Source organism: Eleginops maclovinus, chromosome 1, assembly GCF_036324505.1.
Source record: "Eleginops maclovinus isolate JMC-PN-2008 ecotype Puerto Natales chromosome 1, JC_Emac_rtc_rv5, whole genome shotgun sequence".
NCBI lineage: Eukaryota > Metazoa > Chordata > Actinopteri > Perciformes > Eleginopidae > Eleginops > Eleginops maclovinus.
In genome coordinates this window covers 1,668,604-1,690,581 of record NC_086349.1, presented here as the reverse complement: position 1 = coordinate 1,690,581, position 21,978 = coordinate 1,668,604, and the positions used below count along the sequence as shown (strand labels likewise).

The 21,978-nt window shown below is 40.8% G+C and overlaps 1 protein-coding gene across 2 annotated transcripts in view; it reads left to right on the top strand.

Moving 5' to 3' along the window:
• slco4a1 (solute carrier organic anion transporter family, member 4A1) overlaps window positions 1-14,170 on the top strand; it is a 39,666-nt gene extending 25,496 nt beyond the window's left edge. For both annotated transcript variants that reach the window (XM_063894426.1, XM_063894433.1), the window contains exons 2-12: window positions 212-1,351; window positions 1,858-1,948; window positions 2,981-3,102; window positions 3,195-3,306; window positions 4,229-4,383; window positions 5,575-5,845; window positions 5,944-6,103; window positions 8,712-8,887; window positions 9,519-9,583; window positions 9,699-9,847; window positions 10,443-14,170. In XM_063894426.1, coding sequence (XP_063750496.1) covers window positions 508-1,351; window positions 1,858-1,948; window positions 2,981-3,102; window positions 3,195-3,306; window positions 4,229-4,383; window positions 5,575-5,845; window positions 5,944-6,103; window positions 8,712-8,887; window positions 9,519-9,583; window positions 9,699-9,847; window positions 10,443-10,613 — 2,316 coding nt within the window. In that variant the 5' untranslated portion in view covers window positions 212-507 and the 3' untranslated portion in view covers window positions 10,614-14,170. The remainder of the gene's footprint in view (window positions 1-211; window positions 1,352-1,857; window positions 1,949-2,980; window positions 3,103-3,194; window positions 3,307-4,228; window positions 4,384-5,574; window positions 5,846-5,943; window positions 6,104-8,711; window positions 8,888-9,518; window positions 9,584-9,698; window positions 9,848-10,442) is intronic.
• Window positions 14,171-21,978: the final 7,808 nt, after the last annotated feature.

Genomic DNA, 21,978 nt, shown 5'->3' with positions numbered 1-21,978 from the left:
ATCATAGTGTCAGTCGTCCAGGCTTCTACTGTTCTGATTTCTTGATGTTAGAATCATTGTTTACTTGGTGATGCTTGTTTTCTGTTTCTGTCCCTCATTCTGTTTTCAGATGTGCATCATCCATTCCTGCAATCATTTTAATCTGCAGTGTTTATTAAAAGTGCTTCATGTTGCTTTATTAAATCCATGTTTCTCTTTCCTTTTTTCATAGGATTCCATTATTCAACATGAGTATGAATGACCTTTACAACCTCGTACAGATACATGAACAAGAGCACCTGGAGAGCCTTAGTAAATATCCTGCACTGTGGACACATGTATCACGCCATAGAAGCCACCAATAGATGACTTCAGGGACGAGACATCCTGACAACACTGCCCTCACCTCAAGTCTCAGCTGATTTTCCTTTTTCTACAATGTTGCTGTAAAGTTATCTACCCAGTCAAGAAACCCCCTCCCCGACCCCCGGCTGCCCTCCTTCTGACACAGTGCCCCTCTAAGGGGAAATGCCTGTCTTGCTTAATGCCGACACCTCCTTCAGCTCCAAGCAGGAGCTCCTGGACCTTCAGGACTGCCCTCTCAGCGGTGGCCCCTCTCTTGACACCCCTAGCCCCCCAGACTCCCAGACAGGCAGCCCAGTTGGTTCAGCCCCGAGAAGTCCTGGCAGCCCCGAAGATGTCCCAATTCGGCCCCCTATTTTCACAGGGGCTTCCACAGTACCTGGGCAGCTATACGCGGTCGAAACGAGACCCCATCCGGAGCCTCCCTTGGGGTTAAAGCTGATCTCAACCGAGGCGGTTCAGCTATGTGGCTGGGGGGCCCTGACGCCCAAAGCCATCCAAGGGTTCAACACCCCTCGCTGGGTGCTGTTCTTCCTCTGCGTGGCCTCCTTCCTCCAGGGGATGATCATTAATGGCTTCATCAACACAGTGGTCACCTCCATAGAGAGGCGCTTCGACCTGCGCAGCTACCAGGCCGGCCTCATCGCCAGCACCTACGACATCGCCGCCTGTGTCTGCCTGGCTTTTGTCAGTTACTTCGGCGGGACGGGACACAAGCCTCGCTGGCTGGGGTGGGGGGTGCTGATCATGGCTGTGGGTTCTCTGGTGTTTGCCTTGCCTCACTTCACCACCCCGCTGTACCAAGTCAGTCTGACCGAGCCAACGGTCATGTGCTCGGACAACCGTACCAGCCCATGCCGGGACAAAGAGGGCGGGGGATTGTCCAGCTATCGGTTTGTGTTCATGCTGGGGCAGTTTCTACACGGTGTGGGCGCTACGCCTCTCTACACACTGGGGGTCACATACCTGGATGAGAACGTCAAGTCCAACTATGCACCTGTTTATATTGGTGAGTTAGTGTTTCATTACGCCGTGATCTTTTGCTTTGATTGTAATTATGTTATTTCTGACTTATCAGACAATAATCTGTATGTTTTTTTACTCGTTTGAATCCTCAACGACTTATTCCCCAGATACTTAACAGCACATTTTAACTCTTTAGATGTGTAATCTTCACCATTCAACATCTACTCTTGCAAAAATGTCACTTTGTACATTTCAAACAGAAGCAGAGCACAGTGTAACCCATCGAGGAAATCCTCTCCCCGAATCACATGCTTGCATCAAGTTTCTTCTTTCTCATAAAAAACACTCACTTTGAGAACAAACTTAGAGTGAAGAACAATGGGTCTCTTTTAACCTGCAGGAAACAGGAAGTAGAAAGTCAGTGTTCTGACACACCTGTCTCTCTCTCTCTCTCTCTCTCTCTCTCTCTCTCTGTCTCTCTCTCTCTCTCTCTCTCTCTCTCTCTCTCTCTCTCTCTCTCTCTCTCTCTCTCTCTCTCTCTCTCTCTAGGGATCTTCTACACGGCAGCCATTGTGGGTCCGGCAGCAGGCTATCTGTTGGGAGGATACTTCCTCAACATGTACACTGAGATCCACCTGAGGTGAGTCTGCTTTGGATCACAGAATGTCTTAGAACTCATTAGAATGAACAAGTGTATGCATTTTTGAACAAGACAGTCTAGGGTAGAAAATGCATGAATAGAACCAACTACAGTGTAACTAGAGTCTAGACTATGGAGGGTAAGGGATAGTAAGCAGCGAAGGTGATTTCAACATATTGATTTTAGCTTTAATTTAGTCATGAAAAAATTGCTACTGCTACTAGAACCACTTCATCAGCAACGTAACTTAAAATGCTGGCGGCACTGGTCGAGGTTCTCTGTAACTGTCCAGGTCTGTTCAGTTTATTTTCCATGAACCACTCTTAGACACTGCCAGAGCCCATACCTACTGAGTTCCTGTTAGTGTTTACTTCCTGTCTGTCTTCTTCTGTGGTTCCTGTAAGTGTTTCCTTCTTTTCTGTTTTCTTTTGTTGATTTATCTGTCCTCCAGTTCTCTCCATTTTAACCTCTTTACTTTTCTTGTTTTTTGTTTTTTTTTCTCTACAGCTCTGTGCTTTTCACAAATATGACAATTCATTTTCAACAAGCATTCCATGGTGTTTTCTGATGGAGGAATAGCTACTAATGTCGTTTTAGGCCGTGTTATAACATTAAATACAAAAATAGTATTTGAATTTAATTGAAATCTTTATTTCAAACTGTCCAAACAAATTATAGGTAAAGCTATAAGACAGCAGAACTAAAAGCAGAACCAAAAGTCATGACAGTTTTTATCACTACCGCATTGTATTGTGACCAGAGAAAGTATGCCGTTTGTTTCAAACAAAGTTTCGCAAATACAAAAAATCTCACACAGGACAGGCTGGAATAAAACTAACTACACTATTAACGGAGTAGAAATGTGTAGAATAGAATATACATTTCACACCATTTGATGTAATTGTTTAATTTGTGTGTGTGTGTGTGTGTGTGTGTGTGTGTGTGTGTGTGTGTGTGTGTGTGTGTGTGTGTGTGTGTGTGTGTGTGTGTGTGTGTGTGTGTGTGTGTGTGTGTGTGTGTGTGTGTTTACAGGACAGAGATGACTCCAGATAACCCTCTGTGGGTCGGGGCCTGGTGGATTGGATTCCTCGCTGGAGGAGCAGCGGCTCTGCTGGTAGCGTTCCCCATCCTGGGATACCCACGACAGCTTCCAGGTACCACTCACACTTACACACATACATCATCTCTTTTGTATGGGAAGGTCATTTGTCACTCTTACTCTTATTTTCTCCTCCTCTCCCTGCAGGCTCTCAGGAGTACGTGGCCATGCGGGTTTCTGAAGCCCACCAGCTGAAGGACGGCAGCCACACCACAGCCTCAGACCCTCAGTTTGGAAAATCAGTCAAAGACATGCCAAGGTAAGAAGAGGACAGTAGGGGAGGTGTGGTTTATACCGTACAGATGACATCCAGACAGACATGACCATAATGTGTGTTGGCATGTACAGTATGTTATAATGACCAGGAGCATCCACAGGAGGAGCTGTGTTTGTGCCATAAATCCAATAAGTATGACATGGAAAATATTCAGAGAAAGAATCTAGAAATTAAGAAAGGAGGAGGATGGTTAGATGGTGAATGTTTTCTAAATGCTGCATGTATTGTCAAGTTGGTGAAGATGTTCATTTTGGCAAATTTATGTTTGTATATTTGCATCGCTTTTGAAGCTACAGTGTTGTGGGCGTGTATAAATTAGAAACTGGTGAGGAGATATCTTGTTGATGAATGCTATGTCTGTGAAGCCAGCGTTAACAATAGCTTATAACAGTGAAAATGTCCATATATTAAATGTTATGACTTTGATTTGATTTGAGTTCTTTTGAACGTGTAAAACAATAACACAAAATAAAAATGATAATAATAATGGAATGAAACAAGAGAATTATTATACTGTCATATTGATAAGCAAAAATAAATAAATGATATATAAACAAATGATCTACCTGATTACACATCCGAAAATGGGTAGGAAGAAGTTAACACTGACTGAAGTGTAAATGCAGGCAGGTCATTATTCTGTTGATCATGAGCTGGTTAAAACTTTCCAACAAAATATTAAAACTTAGAGACAAACAGCCATAGTGTGATGTCCCCACTGTAGCACTGAGGCGGCGGTACTCATGGTATATTATGTAACGAGAGGAAACATCGTGGATCCAGCATGCTGTGGATCTGCAGCAGGAACGTCTGCAGGCTGTTGAGATTAGCGCAGACAAATTTAATTAAAAAAGGAAGCTTAAGTTTATCAGACTCACCCCTCCTCTCCTCTTTCTCTCTCCAGGTCCGTGCTGCTCCTCTTGAAGAACCCCACCTTCCTGTTCCTGTGCTTGGCCGGGGCAACAGAGGCCACCCTCATCGCAGGAATGTCCACCTTTGGTCCAAAGTTCTTGGAGTCTCAGTTCAGCCTCAGCGCATCAGAAGCTGCCACATGGTTCGGTGAGTGACTGAGGGGCAGAATCAGACGACACACCATTCAACTCCAGAGCAGACCGACACTCTTCATCAAATATTTTTCAGTATGTGGTTATGCATTTTGCTGTTTTGCTTAGAGACATTAGTAGGGCTACACGATATCAATAAAACTTGCGATATTTAAATATATACATGGTTAATGTCGTGTTAATGTTCTGCTTTGGACTCACTGCCAACATTACCCCAGACAGTAGACTATGCCGAAACTGGAAAAATTAAAAACATGAATTCCAATCCAACAATACAGTTTATAATTATTTAATAAATCACCTTTACAACCTTATCTGTTCTAGAGAGTCACAGAACTGCTTGCTCACATGAATACATATTAGTACTGGGCAAGTTAACGTGTTATTATCGCGCTAACTCATTAATTAATTAACGCCGACAATTATTTTATTGTGCTTTAACAGTTTTCTTTATTATTCATATTTTTATTTTGAAAGTCCATTGCTCACTGGCTCTGAACCCACATACAGACAAACCATGGGCCAGGAGGGGTGGGAGGTTGATCAGTATTAGCTTAGTTCACATTTTACTTTAATGATTTACTTTTTTTTATATATATATATATATATATATATATAATATTTATTCAACTTCTTTTGCTTTAAAAAATGTCTTTATTCTATTTGATTTGATTCTATTTTATCTCTTCATATGTACTTCATACTGCATGTTTACTACATTTAGAATTGATCTTTTAGCTATTTGGGGTTTTGGATAAAAGGGAAGAAACACCGGCCAATCCTGAGACACCTTTAATCTGATACTGTATCTTTAGTGCAAATTAAGTGGAAATTAAGACCCAAATCTTGAGCTGCAGCAAAGCCAATAACGTATCCACAATGACAGGAGAGGGAGCATTCATCTGATTTTAATACAGTTTAATACAGATTGTAATACAGTTTATACAATACATACATAATAATACATAATACATGAGGTGTCATTCCAATTACAGGGCCTCGAAAGAGTCCTGTATTGTTATTTTTTGTCACTACCTCCCCGAGTCGGGTGCTGAAGGATCTGTCTATGATCATCAGCAACATGTCAAAAGCTCTATTTTAATGAATAGAATTTATTTATAAGAGACTTTTGGAGGCTATATTTACAGGAGCTGCAGCATTACTCAAAGTGTATTTGTCTTCCCAGGATACATGGTGGTACCAGCAGGCGGGGGTGGCACCTTCCTGGGCGGCTACATCGTGAAGAGATTGAACCTGCGCTGTCGAGGCATCATCCGTTTCTGCATGGTGTGTGCGATTGTAAGTCTCCTTGCCATCTTCATCTTTCTCATCCACTGCCCCAACGTGCCAATGGCCGGTGTCACAGCACCATACCAGTATGACCTGATGGAGAAACACCAACTGGACCAGTACAGAGACCTGTATGACGAGCCCAGGAAGCTTCGCCTCGGAAACAGGTTGGAAGTGTTTCTGTGGATTTCTCTTTTGACTTAAATGTGTTTTAGTTATAGCCTTCGCTCCCCTCATCTAATTTCTGTCTTCACTTTGCCTGCAGCTCTCTGGAAGAGACCCTGACGGTAGGCTGTAACGCCGGCTGTGGTTGTGTCAGAGAACTTTACAACCCGGTGTGTGGGGCAGACGGTGTGATGTACTATTCCCCCTGCCACGCTGGATGCAGCTCCGTCAACCACACCGACCGCTACACAGGCAAACAGGTACACTACACACACTAGAACATGTAGAAGCTTGTCAGCATTTCCTCCCTATGTTTCATATGCTGAGGATTTCCTGTTTGCAAAAAATAATCAAACTGTGTCTTTAAACATTTGGTAAGCTTCCCAGAACAAGGTGCCTACAGGCAGTCATGCATTTAAATGATGTACAGTTCTTTAAATTGTTAGTGTTTGTAGAAACTAAAAATACTACATTGTGCATCACAGGGCTGGACTGAGACATTTAAATGACTTAAGGTATTTAAGAAAATAAATAAAAGATCATTCCAAGGACGATAGTCTTTTGTTAGACTTGCTGCTAACAATTTAACACAGTGGTTCTTAACCTTGTTGGAGGTACTGAACCCCACCAGTTTCATATGCGCGTTCACCGAACCCTTCTTTGTTGGAAAAATAAAATGTGATTTTTTCAAATTCAAGACATAGGTATATGTTTTACTGGTGCACAAAATGAACCGTGCATCAACATCACTGTGTTCAAAGAACAAAACCAGCAAAACATGATTTTCACACAAAAACATAATAATGAATACTTACTGCAAATCAGTGCGACTTCTGCTGTTGCCTTTGAGAGACCAGTTCAGAAATGCGCCGCTTCACCTTGGCAAGTGCCACTCTCATGTCATTTTCACAAAAAAAGTCTGTTCATTTTCTTCGTTTTTATGTCCAGCACCTTCGAAAAGGATTGCTCGCAAAGATATGTTGTAACAAACGGTATGAACATCTCCAGGGCTTTCTTAGCAATAACAGGGTACGTTACCATTTGTTGACACCAAAACGTTGAGAGCGTTGTTGTTCTGAAGAGTTGCTGTTGAACCGGGCTCTGCTGAATTTCAATGATTTCGTCGAGGTATTCATCATTGACATCTGCTGTCTCAACACCAAACGTGAACGGCTGTCTCACCCATATGACTCTCTTGTAGGGAAGTATCCATCGAGAGACTTTGCAAGCACATCCAAGTGCGTGGCAATTGCTTGCTTCAGTTCCGCGGGTACAGAAATGTCTCCGATTCCAGACACATCTTCGATCTTACTTACACAGTCGTCCACAGCAGGGGAAAGTTTGCGAAGTTATCGTTCTCTGTTCGTCGTTTCCATAACGGAAGCTTTTTTTGAAAAGCCTTCAGGTTTTCTTCCGCTTCGATGATGTTGACTCCACCGCCCTGCATCTGCTGATTGAGACGATTGAGAGCTGCGAAGATATCAGCCATGTACGCTAAAATGAGAATGAACTCAGACTTTTTGAAGCAATCTGCATGACAATGTTGGTGCTCTTGCAAAAACAGGGCTAATTCCACACGCATGAAGATGAAGATGGTGGATGAAGGAAGATAGATGAGATAGTGCTGCAGTTAAAGATATTCTGTCCTATTTTCTGTACTCATTGGTGGAAATGGGGGGGGGGGGGGTTCAGCAATAATTAAGAGAGAATATTGTGTGATGTGAATGGATGCTTGGTCTAGCCACCTCTACACCCGGGCCGTTGATAGATTCCAGTGAGTTGAGAATATAGAATTATTTTCACTGGATTAGTGACTCAGAGAGGAGGTGGAGGCCCGCTATGAGCTCGCACTGATACCATCTACTGTGATATGTTTTACTTGCTACTTAGTTAGTGAAATTCCCGGTTTAATGTTGGCCCTTTTGCTTCAGCTAACATTTTGTTGATATTACACTTTCATTGGCACTACGCCTGATCACGTCTCTGGTTCTTTAAAACGTTAATCCTATGCTGAGTTCTCTGATCCCAAACCTTGTCATTTGACCTCTTGGGAAGGCAATACCAAAAAACATTTACATCCTATGTATTTTCAGTTAAAGGTCCCCTATTATGCAAAATGCACTTTTTGCTGTCTTTTATACATAAATATGTGTCCCCGTGTGTAAGGAGACTCACAAAGTGTCAGAAAATACAACCTCTCTTTTCCTCCTTACCCACATCTCTAAAAACAGGGGTACAAACGAGCTGATCCAGATTTGATAAGATAAGATGTACCTTTATTAATCCCCCGTGGGGAAATTCAAGCGTTTATGCAGCAACAGAGTAAAAACAGTACAGATTCCCACAGGGAGCTGATCCAGATTTGCTTCGGTTATGACGTCATATCGGAAATGTGGGCTGGCTTTACATTGAACTCCTGGCAACATCCGCCCCCACGTCCCCCATAAACAGTGGGCGAGCTGAGTTTCTCCTTGTAGAAAACTGTCTTCAGAGAGATCATGATGCTCCAAAGGGGCATATTGTTTGAGTTTTGCTCTAGCATTATTCCCACACTTTCTGACCACTGAAGGAATCCTTACCGACAGAAGCTGACTGCAATGCTGTTTCAGGATGCCATTCACACTAATGTTTCAATTCTGTGGGAGTGACCCCAAGAGGCAGACTATTACACATGTTGTACCTTTAAGAATAATTTGAAGACATGTTGGGCTTTATGTCTGTGCACATTAATTCAACAACAAGTGTTTCTTACAACTTATTGACTTTTGGATATGAGAAAATGACAACCATGTTGAGCTAATGTCTTCATGTTATAGACGTGTTACCATAGCTTCAGTATATGTTACAGTATGTGTTTATGTGATTCAGGTGTACTCAGGATGCAGCTGTGTGGTCGGGAATGTGTCCACAGCCGAGGAGGGCTTCGCTCTAAGAGGGAAGTGTGTGAGCTCCTGCCACCACATGCCAGCCTTCCTCTCCTTCCTCTTCATCATCATCTCCTTCACCTTCCTCTGTAGCATCCCAGCTCTCACCGCCACGCTCAGGTGGGCGCCGCAGCGGAACCTTAGAAGAAAAATTAGATTGCTTGTACTGTAGATTCTGAAACTGTGCAGTTTGCTTTGTAAACTAACAGAAGAAAAAACTCACGTACTCCACTCAGAGGAACCACATTTATATTTGATTAAACTACTTGCTTTTTCAGCAGACAAACATAGTTTGCGAGCGGCTGAGAAGCATAGTAGAGCATTTAGCAGCTAAAGAGGCAGATATTATCGTCAGGAGTGGGAAGAGACCAATCACAGCAACAGCTAATGTTGCTCTGTGGTCACAGCTTGTTTCTGCTGTTTCCAAGCAATAAAAGACGACTAATGAAAGGTCGAATAGTTGAAGTAGGATGGAAGAATTGCAGATAAATCTTATGAACTCTGCTGGTCACTTAATAATGTCATTAGTTATAATTATATATATATTGAGTTTCTTTGAAAAAGGAAATTGGGAAAATGGTGATTGAAATCTTAGATTCAATCACTGTCATTGCATGCTCTAAAGGAGCACACATCAGAGCCCTTTCTATTTTTAGTGGAAATCGTGCTGTTTCAAGCTGTTAATCAACTTATATTGTAACTAAGTTTTGGATCCATTATGCCTGTGTGTCTGACTAAATGTTTTGTGTAGGTGTGTTCCGGATAGCCAGAGATCCTTTGGACTGGGGATCCAGTGGATCGTGGTGCGCACATTAGGTAGGTCCTCTGTTTCCTTTAGTTCCCTTTTACTGTAAACCTCTGAATCCCAGCGGAATGTTTCTATTTTCTCTACCCAGAAGCCATGAGTTCCTCTGTTGATGTCCCCCCACAGGTGGTATCCCAGGACCCATAGCATTTGGCACTGTGATCGACATCTCCTGCTTACTGTGGCAGGATAAGTGTGGTGAGCAGGGTTCCTGCTACCTCTATCACAACTCAGCCATGAGCCAGTACACACTGATAGCTGGTATTATCTATAAGGTAATATACAGAGTTACATGCTATTTCACATTCAACCAACTTTGTTGTACTTGCAAAAATTGCCTGTGAGGTAAAATACAGTATATCTGCCAATAGCAATGCTTTGTGCTTTAGGGACTGTACGATGATTTTTTTTCTGTGGAGGGGATGAGTATTGAAAAGACATGTTCGAAAAATGATGTAATTTGCTTGTGAATCCATTACATGTTGAAGCCTGGACTATTTAACAGCTGGCTTGGCTCTGTCATAGTGCAGAACTCCACCTACAACTCAAAGTTTCAGGAAAAAACACGCTATACTCAGCTTGTATCTTCTGTACACAAACAGACTGACTAAAGGGCTGGTTGGTGTACTTTCTATTTATTCTATGCTAGGCTGATATTGATATTCTAATGGAAATAATATGATTCCTAAAATGTAAAACATTGTAAACAAGTCCTTATATTTTCATTTTGTAAAACGTTTGATTATTGTATGCAAGCACATACAGCGGTTGCTCTGTAAAAACGGAACATAAAGGAAACTACCTGAAGGTCTAAGTGAATCAGCTTCTGTGTGCCATTCATCACTCCTATCCCCTGCTCTCTTCTTTTAGGTTTTAGGGACAATCTTCTTCCTGTTAGCCAGCATCCTGTACCAGCCTCCCCCTGAGTCGCCTCAGAGCAGCTGTGAGAGCACGGACCACGGGGCGGGGGAGCTGAGCGACCTGCCTGTCAAAGACCTACCTGAAGACGGCGTAATCGTCAACCTGCACGCCAGGTTATGACGTCTGAGACCCCCCCCCCCCAACCACTGAGTCTCTGTCTGTGTATGCTTGTGTGTGTAGGTTCTGCAGTTTGTGAACGTGTGTTTGGGTGGTTATGGGGGGTGCTTCCTTTGTACCAACAGCCTTCTCTCAGCCATAACGTCACCCCCCCCAACATACACTTGTGTGCATGCAAACACATGCAATCACACAAATGGACAAGATGAAATACAGACACACAAACCACACACAGCCCCAGGATGCCTTCATACACATCTCTCATTTCTCTCTCACACACACACACACACACACACACACACACAGAACATAATGACTTCTAACATGCTGCTCTTTGACGACACTTGTGTGTATCAGTGTACAATTGGCAAGGCGTGCACAGAGCGTTCTTACTCCTACTTTGTCAAATACGACAGCTTGGTAAACGGACCAAGGAATAAAACGATGAGGCTCCTCTCTCTCCTCTCGCAACAGTTTCGTATGGCCATAGTAATTATAAGAGGATTAAAGGAGGTATTAAAAGAATAATAACAACGTTATTAATCTGCTTTCACATAAAAACAGTACACATTTATGCACGCCGAGAATGAAACAAACTAAAAAACGGCAACTAAAACATACCTCAACAAAAACAAACAGAATGAAAGTATTTCTAAAAAAAGGATATAAATTGAGGCTATGGAATATAAAAAGTGATTTAAAGGACGTGACAAAGATTACAGCTTGTATCTCCTCAGGCAAGACATCCAAAGTCGAGAAGCCTGGCAGCAGAAGCTCTGTCTCCTTTGTGTTTGGCTAAGGACCTGGGACGACCAGGAGCAGCGATAAATAACTGGGGCGAGGTCTCTCTTGGGTTTGGAAATAATCAATAGAATCTTAAAATTGATTCTTAAAGCGACAGGTAGTCAGTGTGAGGAAGTCAGCGGGCGTAGTGGGGAAAGTGAAAACGTCCTTGTTCAGAAAGGGGTGGGGTGGATGGAGGGGTCCAACAAACAGAACTGTCACCCAGATCACTGCTGTTCATTTCCCATGCTAAACAGAAATGTTTCATAATTTACTCTTTTTTTCACTTATGTTAACCCACATTACTTACGTAACTTACCTACGTTACCTATATGACATAAGAAAGATTTTGACCCCACTGTTATAACAAAGTAGTAACATAATGTACTTTGCTTACATCATTTAACTTATGCAACTAAAATACTTGTTTTAAGTCCAACAATGATATTTTCCCAAACCTAGCCAACCAGTTGTGTGGCCTTAACAAGTACTAACGTAATGTATTTAACTTAGATCACATACGTGACATCCAGTTTACTGCCTGTTTAAGTTAATCGTATTGCCCTGCACTTAAAAAAAAAAGGCTTTTATAATTTACAAGGGTTTTTATTTGACTAGCTGGGACTGAGAACATGTCGCGATACCACTCAAGTTGTTCACAACAATTTTACAGATAACTCAATACGATGTTAAATCATTTAAAATGACTTTTAAGAATGTGAGTCTGAGAATGTTTCATATTTCACGTCTTTTTCCTTAAAAAGACGTGAAATATGAAACAGGTGTTATATATGCCATGTGTATGAGGCATTTATGATGTGGAAAAAAAGGTTATTTATATCCATCCACTCTTTCTGTTCTTTCCCCATTACTGGAAGATAGTTACACTGCTTTATACAACCCCACAGAGATAAAGCTGTGGTATACTGTATGAGATCTCCAGGCCAGTCATAGTGAAAGCCAAACCATGTCGTATCATATGTCATATTTTAAGCCAAGAGTATCTAAAGGCACTAACATTAGTATAATGTGAAAACCTGGTCACAGTACAGCAGCACAAATATATTTTCAATTAGAAAAGCACATGTGTATTTTTGCTTGTCTCTTGGACACATGTAAAAGAGATTTATGAACAGTAATTGGCTTGCATTTGTTCGTAGTAATACAGAGAGGAAGAAAACCACAATGCGCTGATGGTCTACATGAAAAAGATCTTTATAGGGATAGAGCTAGAGTTTAACAGAAAGAGCTTTGACGCTTCTCTTCCATAGAAATCGCATAGCTGCACTTTAAAACAACAACACAAAAGCACTGAGAAACTTGGGAAGTACGCTTAGATAAAGGCTTGCTCACACCAGCGGTTCAAATGGCAATTGTGCAACAAAATAAAATATGACTTAATGGCATCTCAGCGGTCGGTTTGCTGGGGTAAGGTAAAGTGTTAAGGAAACAGGAGGTATATAAATGTAGTCCATATGCCATTTAGAATGATCCCTACATACACTATATAGACAAAAGTATTGAGACACTCCTCTAAATCATTGAATCCAGGTGTTTCCTTCGGGCCAATTGGCACTTGTGTATAAAATCAAGCACCTGGCCATGCAGTCAACTTCATATTAATGCCTAAAAGCTTCTGTAGGTGTAATGTGTATGTGTCCCAATACTTTTGTCTATATAGTGTATATACAGGGGGAACAGGTCCTCCTGAAGGGAGAGCATTGTGCTGCACCACCATGATTCTAGAGAAGCTCAGAACACACAAACCAAACATCGGCTATAGAGAGGGCCTTGTGCGTTTTTCTCTATATAAAGGACACCGCAGTTCTTCAACGCGCTTGTAACATGGTGGTTATGCCAGTTATGCCTAACGGAATTGAGTTGCTACTAAAAAAGTAATTTGGTAAGGATGGCCTTGAGTGAGGTGAGGGTCCTAAGCAATACCGTGTACTTCTTTAAGTGACCTTAGATGGAATGGAGAGGGTCCAATGTTTAGGAAGCTATTGTAGCCTGCTCCAGAAATACAAAAGCCTTATTCAAAATGCAATTACATTTTTTACAGAATAAATAAAAGGTCGACCTCTAGCGATTCAATTGGTGACACAATTTGACTGTTTGAAATGCGGGTGTGAAAGAGCCTCTGAGAGGGAAATTATGGCAAGCATTTTGAAGTTTGAGCTGCCAAATGCAATGCACAACTGGCATGAGATGCAGTTTAACAGGTGAGCAGTTATTTGGACTTAATTATCACTGTACTGTGAGTACACAAATGTGCCAAAGCAGCCTTGCCTAACAACTCTTGTGTTTTATTTGTTTAACCATTTACATTATTTATGCAAATGATGTATTTATAATGTTTCAGCACATATTTGTTTTGATTTTGCATTCACTGTGCGATGATAAAAGTAATGCTGCCCTTGCTCTCCTCCTTCCGCCCACCACACTCCTGTCTTTATTGTTTATGTGATAGTGACAGTCTAATGTATGTTGCCTGTGTTGTTGTCATGTACTCTGCTCACATAACGGTGACTTGAACACCTCAAGCTGGTGTTGAAAAGTTCCTCCATGTGAATGTGTAAATGCAGTCCTCCCAGTTGTGCTTTTTAACCAATCCCAAGCTTTGACAAACCACTCTGTAAATTGATTTTTATTCTTTTTTATTTTGTTTTTGGTACTGTATGGTTTTTTTTTAAAGCAGTGGACTTGAAATCAATGATCTTTTTATGGAATGATTCAAAGATGTCAAGTGTTTTTTTAAATACAATACCTGAACAGTGGATTACTCTGTGTGGAAAATTATTATTTAGTGTGTGTGTGTGTGTGTGTGTGTGTGTGTGTGTGTGTGTGTGTGTGTGTGTGTGTGTGTGTGTGTGTGTGTGTGTGTGTGTGTGTGTGTGTGTGTGTGTGTGCTTGTGTGTGTGTGTGTACAGAGATCTTTATGAGAACAAAAAGTGTAAAATAACATGTGACAATAACAACATGCAGGAAAAACAACAAACAAAAAGTGAGCCAAGCAAACAGAACAACACTGCAGAAGGCAGGCATTGTTCTGAGCCACAACATGTGTTTACAATAATCTCGGTATTTCCTTCCTTCCTCCTAAAGTCAAGTGATGTACTGAGCAGAAACAGAATAAATAAACAACATTCTTGTATATTATGGGAAAATTATTTTTCATATGATATTAAGGGGGAATTTAAATAGAAAGTCATGGTTCAGTCTGTCAAACTGGTTGCAGTATTTTTGGAAATGCTAACAGGCTTTGAGTCTTCTGAAGCCACCTGAAGTTATATATGAGGGGCCGTACAGGCCATAATTCATTCTGGCCCTCTCACACACATACATTCTCCTTTTACATACATATATTTTCACTCTTACACACACACACACACACACACACACACACACACACACACACACACACACATACATACATTTTCACTCTCACACATATACATTCTCCTTTTACATGCATATATTTATACTCACATATATATACAATTTACTTTTCAACACATACATGTATTTTCACTCTTACTTACATATAAGTACACCTCCACATATAGGTATTCTCTCCTTTAACATAAATACGTTCTAACGTTTACATATATTTTGAACTTTGTGACCACATTGAAATTGTATCTGGATTTCTGTCAATCTCAAGATTAGCTGAAGATCCAAGAGAGGTAGTCAATACATTAGAGTCCTTTCATGGATGTGGTCATTTTTTCTGACAGCTTATGAAATCAGACAAAGAACCAGGTCTGAGAATAGTTTAGCCCTGTTGCCTCCACCTGTCAAGGCAGACCTCGATACAGCATTTCAGGAGAGCAAGTCTCTAATTTGGTATCCCTTGTAATGAACTGGAAAAGCATTGCAACATGCTTAGGGGTACGCTGTCGGACTCTCTACAGGCACAGACAACAGCTCGGCGTTCATCCACTGACATATGCAAGTGGCCAAGGGTGTGACTTTGGTTTGAGAAGTGGGGGGGACACAAAACAGAAACATGCCATTGATTTGAATCCTATTTCCTGCATTTCTGCAAACATTTAGGGACTATGTGGTTAAAAAAAATCAAATACCTAAGTGTACAGTATATAATGAGGGTGCAAACATATCTAATATCCTATCCATGTTAACCTGTTTTATTTGGGGGTGGACCAGACATCCTCTAGGGAGGTCCGGGGGCATGCTTCCCCAGGAAGATTTTTTTTTTAAATGTTGCAGTTAAATGCATCAATCGGTGCACTTTGGGAGCAAAATGAAGAGAGGCTACATCTCTCAACCCATATGAAACAGAACTCTATACATTTCACTAATCAAAAATCATTAGAATATAACCTCAAACAATAACAAATAATTTAAACTAGCTGATTTTATAAACTCCTCTCTCCTCATCTTATCTGGTTAGCATTCTTTCTTTTGGATTATGCATATTTTACTATCACTCCCCTTTTAAACTTTTCATTTATTTTTTATTTTTACTGACCTATAGTACACATTCAAATATGTTTTATTATATTATATAAATAAAGGTGTGCCATGAAAAGACTAAAGTGAACTATCCAAACACTCAGAGTCCTTTACCTCACTGAGCTGAGGTTATCTGAGGACTCTCCTCCACCTTGTTCTAGAAACAGCTCCTCATATCCGTCTGTTGTACTCTCTCGCTCTCTTTCGCTCGCTCACTCACACAAAATGCGCTCGTGCCACACACACACACACACACACACACACACACACACACACACACACACACACACACACACACACACACACACACACACACACACACACACACACACACACACACTTGAATGACAGAGAGGCTGTGTGCTCCTCTATGGCGATAACGGCTTGCGGTTAAAAAAATATTATAAACAAATGTGAAAGTAGAGGGGACACAAACAGAGTTTTTGAAGAGGATGTGACAGTTTCAGAGGATGACAAAATATTCCTAAAACCCCTGTTGCTTGCTGCGTAACATGCGACTTATCTGGATCTGAAGTTCTAAACATGAGCCCGCAGCTCGACCTTCTGAAGTCCTTCTGTTTCCACTATACTTTCTCTCACACATACATAACCATGTCTCAATTCAACGGCTGCATGCTTCGGAGGACTGCTCTGTTGCGCTCCAGAAGCCTGGTAGCAAATTACTTAACAAATTAACTCAGCTGAAGAGGATCCAGACAATTTACTTTTCCTTTTTTTGTTGAAGCATTTATTGGAGATTACTGCCGGCGATGACATAAATAGAATAAAGATGAAGCTGTTCCTTTGGCCTCCAGTAATGTTTAACCAGTAAATGATGTATATATAGCTGATGTCCTTTAATCATATCATTTCCTATTTAAAACAGGTCTTAATCTTTCTGTTATAATACAAATATGTTTGTATAACTAATCAACACAAGCATCTTGTACAGATTGATTCTTAACAATATTAATTTTCTAATGTTATTTTCCTAGCTGTGGTTTAAAACTGTTCATATTCTCCTTCTTCCCCTAAACCTATTAATAGAATTAAAACAGAATTTAAGACTGTTTAATGACCTAGAGATATCCTATTATTCCGCTGTTATACTTCATGTTGTAAATAATGGTTCAAACCTGAGTAAATGAAATAAACAATGTATTTAACAATTACCATACAATTTGTTTTCATCTAATCTCAAAGTAGAGGTAAGAATATATCCATCCTCTCTGCAGCTTCATGTCTTCTATTATAACTTCCATCACTAACCATAGACTGTATATATAGATGGACAGAGTGGCTCCATTCAGCTGTGTTCTATAGAATTGAAGCAACCGAGGCGACGCCATCTTTGAAAATTTGGAGCCAGTTCGAAGTACGCTTGCGCAGTAGAATCTGAAGCATGCGCAGTGAAGAGGAGGTCGCGATCAGACCCGCCCACTCATCGAGTGAAACACGCCCCTTATTGAGTGAAACACGCCCCCTTCTCCGTCCGTTCCCCACCACACACACAGGCCGAGTCCGACTCTCTGGGGCTAAACTGGCTGAAACTACAGTGCCCAGTTCGGTCTGGGTATTTGGATTTTCTCCGGTAAGTGTAACGTATGTAAAACAAACCTCTTGTCTGTGTTTGTGAAATACACCTCAGACAGCTTATATTTTTTAATGATTAGACTAGTTCTATCTTTAAATTAATAATGCATAGTACCGCTGAATGCTGAGGTAAATTAACCTGGTAAAGTAACAGATTGCCAACTAGATCGCTATTCCTGGCACAATGTCAAATAAGATACATAAATAATAACAATAATAACCATCCTTCTACCTAATGTCACTAAGAATAATGTTATTTGTTAATTTCACCTCATGTATTTCACAGAGCACGTCAAACACCCTCATCGCAAAGCCAGCTGTGACAGCTGTCATTAAATATTCAGCCTAGAATATTTAAACGTTAACGTTAACTTTTTTCTCATTAGAAATCTCGATGTTTCGAGCGTCTTCAACATACAAATCTATCTGTTTTTCGTTGGTATATGACCATAATCCTTTCAAGGATGTCCGAAAATCTATAGATTACTGTCAAATTAAGTTAACTTTCTAACGTTAGCGGCTAAGCTATCGCTACCGTCATTTTAATGAGTTCGCTAGCTAATATTAAGTTAATATTCACTTACCGAAAAAACTGCACAGAGCTCCCCTGAGATGGCCTGTTAGTACAATCAACAGCACAACACGACATGACTGTCAATATATAAATGTAAAGTAATAACAGCAAATAAAACAAATATGAGTTGCCTGACAAAAGAACACCACTACAGCCGAGCCTACAGCTACTCTGAATGAAATGAAATGTTGAAGGAGGTTGCAAGCGGCTGCACTGTCAATCAAAGTGTAACCACGCCCCTTTTATATTTATTAAAATAACATTAAAGAAAATAATTTCTCGGGAAAAAGAAAAATGGTGTGATGTGAAGCACCTTGAAAGCTATTTTTTCGAATAAAAAGTTGTGGATGCAAAATTTGTTTTAGGTGAGAAAAGTGACATAGAAAGTTGGTTACTTGCCCATTGAAAATACATGGGAATGGGCGGAGCTACGCATTGTACTGCAGCCAGCCACCAGGGGGCTCTGGACTAGCGCTTGCTTCACTTTTAACGGACGAACCTCTGTCCATCAATATATACAGTCTATGTCACTAACACAGAGGAATCCATCATGTCATTTAACATCAGCAGAAGTGTGTTTATCAAGTTGTTTATTTTTATTCACTTTCATTAGTGATTCCTCCGCTTGCTGCTGCTTTAAATCCACTCTGCTGCTGCAGAGACCTGACCGCTATTTACTTTGAATAAACGTCACTCGTCACCAGTGCGCATTGCATCCTGGGATATGGTAGACCGGAGGAGGATACATCAAATGTATCCTCCAAAACCGGGGAAAGTGGGCCGCATTCGGAGGAGTCTTGTCTTTTTTTTTTAATTGACCTTTCGCTAAGCCCCGCCCGTCGATCCTTGAGGGGTTCAGCTGAGAGTGAGGACGTCCACTAAATTTAATCCACGGCCGACACTTGTCAGGCTTTGATTTTGGTTTGGGGAAGGGGAAAAAACGCACACCCCCCTCCAACCTCTCTGGGTAACAACTATCAGTCTTACATGTGCCCCAGGCACAACGTTTAACCATATCTTTCTTATAGTCCACAAACAACAGTGTTAAAAGTATGAAAATCTGAGACACAGTCAATAGAGTGTCATGAAAGTGTCGGAGCTTTGTCGGAGTCCGTTGTTGGCTCCGCTGTGATTGGCCAGTCTGCATTCTAGGGTGTGGCTTGGCGAAAGGCGCACCCTAGAATGCAGAATGCATAGGACAGCCTACTCTCGGGGGAAGTGACGCAAGCGGTCAACGAATGCAGCCTCCGAAGGATGTGGCCATTGAATTGAGACACGGCTACTGTCTTCAGACATGCATATATTAGTTATAATATTAAATGTACTGATTGTGTCTAACATATGTATATATTACTTAGTTTTTGTTTTGTATACCCCTTTTTACCCACCCTTTTTTTCTAGGCTCTTATCTTTTTATGTTTTATGTTCTTTTATATTTGCACTGTGGGACTGCCAGAAACGGTATTTCAATTTTCTGTATGTATAACACATGTGGAAACTTTGACTTTTTTTTGACTTTGTAAACATTGAATGAATGTGCATGAGAGCAAAATGTATAAATACGTGAGTGTAAATATATATGTATATGAGAGTGAAAATGTATGAATGTGTGAGTGTAAATATATGAATATTAGAGTGAAAATATATATGTGAAAGGAGAATGTGTTTGTGTGGGAAGACCAGTATGAATTACGGCCTGTACGGCCCCTCATAGTTATATGAGGTTGTCTGACACACAATTCTCAAAAAGCGCACAGACATATGCTGTTCTGTTCAATTAAAGAAAAGTATTAAACAATAAACTCCAGTTGACTTTTCAGAAAAAAAAACTCATGATCCAAAATCCAAGTATCTACTCTGTTCAAGCAATCTAATGCAGATCTAAAGTCAAAGAAATAACGACAAACTTTGACCTAAACCTTAACTGTTTTAAATAAACAGCAGTAGACAATTGCTGTACCTGCTGTTCTATGCTCTGTAATTTCCTCTCTCCCTCTTTTATCCTGTTGCCACTTTGTTATACATCCATGGTTGCCACACTATTACCACTATTTATTACGGCTTGGTTGAATACTCAATTCTAATTGGTCAACTCAGAACACGTAACCCTAACCCTAACCCATTTATTGACCGTTGCTAAGGAGGATCAAGAAAGACCAAGAGGTTAAAGACGCGGGACGTCAGATAAATCACCAGAAGAAGACAGACAGACAGAAAGTCAATACTAACAGGAACACTGCAGAGTGGCGCAGAGATGACGTATTTGTCTAGGCCGACCCAGAAGTAAGCTGTGCATGGGTTCCATCGACAAAAAACCAATGCGATTTCCCCATAGGATTTTGGAATATTATGAAAAATAAGATCTGTGAAAAACGAACCTGTTTGATAAATGCATGTTTTGTTCAGCCGGATAATCTCCACATGTCTACCCTACTTTTATAACTTTGTAATCATAAATCTAATCTCCAGAAACAAAGATGTGTTTAATGTCGTAGAACTAAATGTGACCCATCTCTTAAATTTGTGTCAACCACAGACCTTATTTCGAGGTATTTTCCAAAACTCTAAGGAGAAATCCCACTGACTCTGAGAAGAGGGAATCGGAAGTTGTAAAATGCTAATTCTCTTCCGGGTTTTAGGACTCGTTTCTGCGTCACTCACTTACAGAAGGTTGATCAGTGCTGCCGTAAGTTGATGTTGTTGTCGCAGTTCCAGTCGTTGGTGCGCCGTGGAACTGAAGAAATACGGTCTTTTCTCAATAAAATCATTTCAGTTAATAATGGCAGTCGAGTCTCTGTGTGTTTATCTGGCCTTGAAATAAGCTCCCTGATCAGTCTGTTGGGTGTTCTTTTCCCCGTAATGACCGCCTCGCTGCACATTATCCCTAACATGAACACCAGTGACCTCACACAGAGGTAGAAGAGGTATGCGTTTCCCTCACGACCATCCAATGGAGTTGCTCCACCGTTGCTCACTGTTATGTTTTATGAAACCTTACCACGACACACACACACACACACACACACACACACACACACACACACACACACACACACACACACACACACACACACACACACAATAAAATAGGTTTATACTACACTGATGTGTATTTGTATTTGTAGATGGCCACTACGAGTGTCTATTATGCTTATCCTGTTATTATATTTTATCCTTTATTCTGAGTTACTTTTTATCTCATGTGACTTTTATTTTGACATGCTATCTGCACGGTGAACCAATCCTTCGAGAACGTGCACGCTCGCTGAAGGTATAACACAAGAAGGCACGTTACAAGACAATGCATGTCTAGAGTCAGAGATCTCAAAATAGTATTATAACTTTAAATTAACGTGTTCTCTAAAGCGTTCCTTGAAGTGTTATATTACGTTGCAGCATTCCTGGTCAAACCCGTTTGAATGAGTGCTCTATTTGCTTGGCAGTAGCAGTTTAAAAAATAACGTATGAAGCTGCTAGCTAGCTCTCCAACGTTAAGTTAATGGCGGCAGTCTTCCCTGGATCACCACTCTTTAGCACCCCTCGATATGCGGAGCGAGGTATGTGTTTCATTGTAATGTACTGGCTATTTCATATGTATTCATTTCTTACGTTTGTGTAAATGATGTAATGTAAATAGTAATGTGATTCATTTCATGATAATGTCGTTATCTATTTGATGCTAGCTTGCTTAAGTGCATTTGTCAAGGCATTATTTGTATCTAGCTAAATTGCCTTTGTCATTTTCCTTTTAAGTTTTCACGGTGTTTGTGCAATGCACACTCGTCTGAATAAAGTACACCCGTAAGGAAACACTCCAAGCCTGTTTATTCAAGTTGAGGGGCCGCTACAGTATTCATTTATCAAAGCTAGGCTATATTTATCCAGTCACTGTGCATTGTAAACTAAGGGACAATACGAAGATTCCTTTTCACCTAAGCCCTT